Source organism: Acomys russatus, chromosome 6 (assembly GCF_903995435.1).
Source record: "Acomys russatus chromosome 6, mAcoRus1.1, whole genome shotgun sequence".
Classification (NCBI taxonomy): domain Eukaryota; kingdom Metazoa; phylum Chordata; class Mammalia; order Rodentia; family Muridae; genus Acomys; species Acomys russatus.
In genome coordinates this window covers 62,493,136-62,498,135 of record NC_067142.1, presented here as the reverse complement: position 1 = coordinate 62,498,135, position 5,000 = coordinate 62,493,136, and the positions used below count along the sequence as shown (strand labels likewise).

The 5,000-nt window shown below is 50.4% G+C and overlaps 1 protein-coding gene and 1 long non-coding RNA gene across 3 annotated transcripts in view; one reads left to right on the top strand and one right to left on the bottom strand.

Moving 5' to 3' along the window:
- The window catches only part of LOC127190654 (uncharacterized), a 20,390-nt gene extending 18,522 nt beyond the window's left edge, over positions 1-1,868 (bottom strand). The window contains exon 1 of the long non-coding RNA XR_007830793.1: positions 1,820-1,868. This is a non-coding gene — a long non-coding RNA (uncharacterized LOC127190654). The remainder of the gene's footprint in view (positions 1-1,819) is intronic.
- A 1,305-nt stretch (positions 1,869-3,173) lies between these two features.
- The window catches only part of Pogk (pogo transposable element derived with KRAB domain), an 11,203-nt gene continuing 9,376 nt past the window's right edge, over positions 3,174-5,000 (top strand). The window contains exon 1 of one of the 2 annotated variants that reach the window (XM_051147781.1): positions 3,174-3,368. In XM_051147781.1, the coding sequence (XP_051003738.1) occupies positions 3,243-3,368 (126 nt within the window). In that variant the 5' untranslated portion in view covers positions 3,174-3,242. The remainder of the gene's footprint in view (positions 3,369-5,000) is intronic. The other variant, XM_051147782.1, reaches the window with a different exon arrangement.

Sequence of the window (5,000 nt, the reverse complement as noted above, 5' to 3'; positions counted from 1 at the left end):
CATAATCCCAAATATTGCTAATCATCATCACCCAGGCCAAGTCTCCATCCATGCTGGCCATGTGCTTCTTTTTGCTCTTCAGCCATAGCAGCCTTCTTCCTGCTCTTCCTCCTCTCGTCTCTCCTCCTTCCCAAGATTTTCTCTCTCCCCAAAGCCAGGGAACCTTAGCCATGCCTATCCCATTTGCCCTGCCCAGGTGTGATGGCTTTCTATTGGTCAAACAGGAACGAGTCCTTTAGGCACCCTGACATAACAACCTTGGGGTACAGAGACAGCAAGCAGTAATTAATATCAACGTATACCAGACTAACCTCCAACACTGAAATAAACTCTTTCCTCCCCAAGTTGCTTTTGGTCACAGTGCTTTACCACAGCAGTAGAGAGCAAACTAAGACAGACATGCAAAAAGAGACCCATACACATTAAAAAAAAAAAAAAAGTTGTATGAAAAAAAAGTTTAAAGATTCAAGTAGGTCACTGAGAAGCCTCTTCCTATGGATACTCAAATCTGGAGCTCTCAAAGACTAGACTTTAGTGTTGCTTTTTTTCTTACGTGAGAATATATGTTCATTTCTGAAAGAAGCTGAGGTGCCAACAATGACCCAGCACCCTGTCTGTCCTTACCTTCTCACTTTTAGAAACTGCCATTTCCCTCAGCAAAGTTAAAATAAAATTCAGTCAACTTAAGATGCCACTCCTGCTTTTAAAAGGTTAAGTTTACACATCAAAAGAGAGGGGTGTTAAAACAACAACAAAGAAGTCCTAACCCCCTCTCTCAATATTTGGATAATCTCTATCCAGCGATTTAGCCCTCTTTGCTCTTGTCAGCTATAAGAACATTTCAAAGGTGTGTCTGCTGTGCTGTCTTGTATATTAAAAGCACAGCACATCTATGCCATGGCATTTGTGCTTACATACACAGCATGTGCATGCATACGCAAGCAGAAGCCATAACTTTAAAGTAAAATATTTTTTTTAAGCTTCTCTTGGGGCTGTGGTGAAAAGGACCAGAGTTTTGTCCCAGCACCCACATCAGGCAGCTCACAACTACCTGTAACTCCTCCTGCCGGGTTACAAACAGGAATCGTGTGCCCACACACATAGAATTTTAAATAAAAATACGTTTAAAAAAATATTCTTTCCTTAACCAAAGTTAGGCTCTTGAGCCGACTCCTGAGAGAAGCCTACACTGTAGTACCCACCCCATCTCCTGCTTGCCCAGCCCAGTTTAAGCAAGAATCCCAAGTCAGTTTAGCACCCTTGATATCTGATCACCCTGGCCTGCTTTCAACAAGAATCCCGTTCAGTGGGGTTTAGCAAGAATCCCTCAATCTTTGATATATCCGCTTAGTAATTTTCTATGCCCTGACATTCACATCCCTTCCTCTCCTTGGTTATAAATCTGCAATCCTCAGGTTGAACTCAATCTTTTAGTTTTTCAATAAGTATCAAGTGGCTTTTTGTTTGTTTTGTTTTCAAAGAATCTCCCAACAGAAAAATAACCATAAGGATCTTTTTCTGGAATAAGGAGGCTTTCGAGGTCTCATGGAACAGTGTTGCTATTTTCTCCACAGGGATGCAGGCAAATAACTCGAAAGAACTTCTCTACAACTTTTTCGTCCAGGGGATTACATGCTTGGGAGGTAATGGCAATACTACAAAAATCTTCAAGTACCCTTCACTGGTATGCTAGAAACAGCGCTTTGGACATAATAGGAACGCTGATCCCGGTCACCCCTCCGTGCTGGGCTACAGTCACAGTGCATTTCTGAGCGCCTGAGCGAAGGGAACACCAGTGCTTCGCAGAGCAGACGCCCACCTTTGCAGCCACAAGGGAGCCAAAGACCCAGCAGCCCGCCTCCTGCCTCTTCCACCATAGTCCGCAGCAATGACGTCGCCGGAAGCGCCGCCGAGGCATGCTGACGTCACCGCTCCTAGCCCGCCCCCCAACACTTCGGCTCCGCCCTCCTCTCCCCTCCCACCACGTGTCCTCGCTCCCAACCGAGGGGCAGCGCTGGAGCGGCCGGAGCGGCAGAGCCGATGGCGCGCTGGATACCGGGCCACGGCCCTTGCCGCCCGCTCGGCCGGGGTGAGTGCGTAGGGGCCGCGTGGCCGCCCGGGGGCGGCTCCTCCTTGAGGCCGGCAGGGAGGAGGCTGGGCCGCGGCGGGGCGGGGGCCGCCGATGGCAGCTGTCGCCGCCGCCGCTGCCTTTGTTGCGGGCTGGCCCCGGGAGGTGGGTGGCGAGGGATGTCGCCGCCCAGCAGGTGTGCTGGGGGACCCGAGCGGGGAACGGGCGCGGGGCCAGCGGGAAAGGGTTGGGCAAGATGGCTGGAGCGAGCCGGGGCGGCGACGGGCACCTTCGCGCCGGCCCCTCCCACCTCCCCTCCCGGCAGCCCGGCGCAGGCCGCGGCCAAGTTCAGGCTCGGGTTCCTGGGACCTCATGAGCATTCCTACCTCCCCAGGCCGCCCTCCACCCCCGGAAACATTGGGGAAGCTGTCTCGGAACTCTGGGAAGACCTTTGCATTGGAAGTCCCGGAAAATGGGACTCTTAGAAGATGCATACTCACTACACACCCAGCAATTGCCGGCCGTCTTTTAGAGGAAAGCTCTTTGTACCGGCCTGAGGAGGCTTCCAATAGAGACAATTTGCGACCCAGAGGCGAGGAGCCCTGCCAGGTCTGGGTTGGCCTCTGTCACCTAGGCACACCCATCTCTGTATCACGGACTTGGCTTAGGAGGTCGTTTAAGGCAGAAACACTGCTAAGTTTCTGAACTGCCTTGTGGACAGCGCCTATGAATCTGGAAAATCCAGGTGATAAGTGTTTTGGGCTAACTATTCAAATGTGGTATCTAGACTCAGACACTTTGAACTGGTAGCACATCAGCAACCAGTACCGCTCTCCTCTGGCCCTGATTCCATGCCCAAAACTTCTGCGGGTCAGTGCACCGTTTCCTCCCGGACTGCGCATCCACTGTTCAGTTCTGCCCTGCTGCACGGAGGGTCTCTGAAAGCTGGTCCCCATACCACAGGAAGCTTTTTAAATATTTGAAGCTAGCCAGATACATGATCTGCTCACAGCCCCTCCAATAATAATGAAATAAGCCACTTTCCCTGAATCCCTTCTAGCTGGAAGCAGACTATGCCTTGACCTAAGCAGGTCTGCGTGTGCCGGGGCCACCCTCTCGCGGGCTGAGAATTCACACTGACACCTGATTTGTCTGCTAAATCTTGCATGCAGAGATGGAGTCCCCAGCATACCCTCTGAATCTGACCCTGAAGGAAGAGCAAAAGGAAGGAGAGAGGCAGGAATGGGAGGATGGCCCCATAGATATGCAGAGAGTGCAAGTCTGCTCAGAGGGCGCATGGGTAAGTAAGAAGGCGCGGATCCGGAGAGCGAGCCTCCCAGGGCAGACGTGGGAAGTAAAAATAGCCCAGTCTCATGTGTTTGCATTCCTCAGAAAGCAGCCTTGTGGCTTCAAAAGGCAGTGCAGATAATTGATTGGTGAATGGGGCAGGGGCCTCCAGCACCAAGGCTGATTACAAGTCTCAGAAACAGAGATCTTGTCTTCTTGTCACTCAATCACCCATTTTCCCCCCTGGGCCGGACTTAACAGCAAATACAAATAAGACTTGGGCTGTTGAGCTGACATGAGGAGAATTTAGTCATAACAGTTGACACCTAGAGCTTTATGTCTCCTAGGTGTTAAGTGGAAATGCTAATAAGCCCCAAGGAATACCCAAGCATAAGTGCAACAATATTTAATGCATACATTTATTCACAGGACTTACTGGAGTCATGGAAATTGAGTGTGAGCAATACATTGGCATTGCTTAGTTTTCTATTGTATAGAAGCATTGTCAGTGTCACCAATACATAATATCCTTTGTGCCCATGAGAGAGCAGCCCTTCATCACAGAACACAGAGCTGCAGGCAAAGACCTAGTAAGACCCTTGTTCCAAATTACTTAGTCTGCCCCTCCTACAGAGGGAACCCCTGGTACCAAAAGGTTTTGTACTTTTCCTGTGGGAAGCTCTGTGTACCCTGACTTCCTGAGCCTACGGCCCTGCCAGTAAAGCTGGTGTGTTAGGTCTCAGTAGAAACCGTTAGTGCATGGCCAGGCTCTGGGTTCCCTGGGCTGGAGCTGTGCCGCCTTTTATCCATTCACATCCTGTGTCCACCCTGTCCTCCCTAGTTGACTCAGGCAGGAGGCAGTCCTGTCTAGCTTGAAGGAAGACCCCAAAGCAGTAGAAACCCTGGATTCTGAGGCTAAATTGAGCAAGTCGTTATATCTAAATGGGCTGGAGAAGTATGGAAGTCGGGTGCAGTAAAAGTAGACATCTGGTTGTGCTGAGCAACTGAGAACAGCCAGGTGAAGAGCGTGCCTTGCCCAGGGAGCGCAGGGAGCCTGGCAGCTTGAGGGATGGGGCGGGGATGCTGGCGATTGTAACCTCTGGGAAGTCAGCTGTGCATCTAAGTTACTGCACAGTCTGAGGGCAGGATCCCTGACTTTGTGGGGTCCCCCGTCTCCTGGGGGGACCTGTGACTCTCAAGACAGGCTTTTTTCAAGCCTAACAAGGCAGTGGAGGTCACCTCAGGATTCTCTTACAGGCAGAAGCAGGGACATCTCATTCAGGCCTGGCAGTGTCCTTCCTGGAGAAGGCCTAGTCTTGAACAGTGGGCAGCTTTTCCGCCTCCCACCATAGAACATTTAGCAGTACATGGAGACAATTTTGGTTGTTGTGACCCAAGTGTATGTGGGAGTGTGAGGGTCTAAGAGCATCTTCAGTTTCAGGCAAGGATCTCCCTATACGTCTATAATGCAGATGAAGGTACCCTGCACATGTAACAAAGAATTGGGTAGTCCATAGTGATGCCAGTAGCATGGGGTCGAGACACGGATCTAGCACATTATAAAGGAGGACAAAAAAAACTAGAATCTGTATTATTTGAAGTGCATATTTGGACAGTGGTTAAGATGGTTCCTGCTCACATCTAA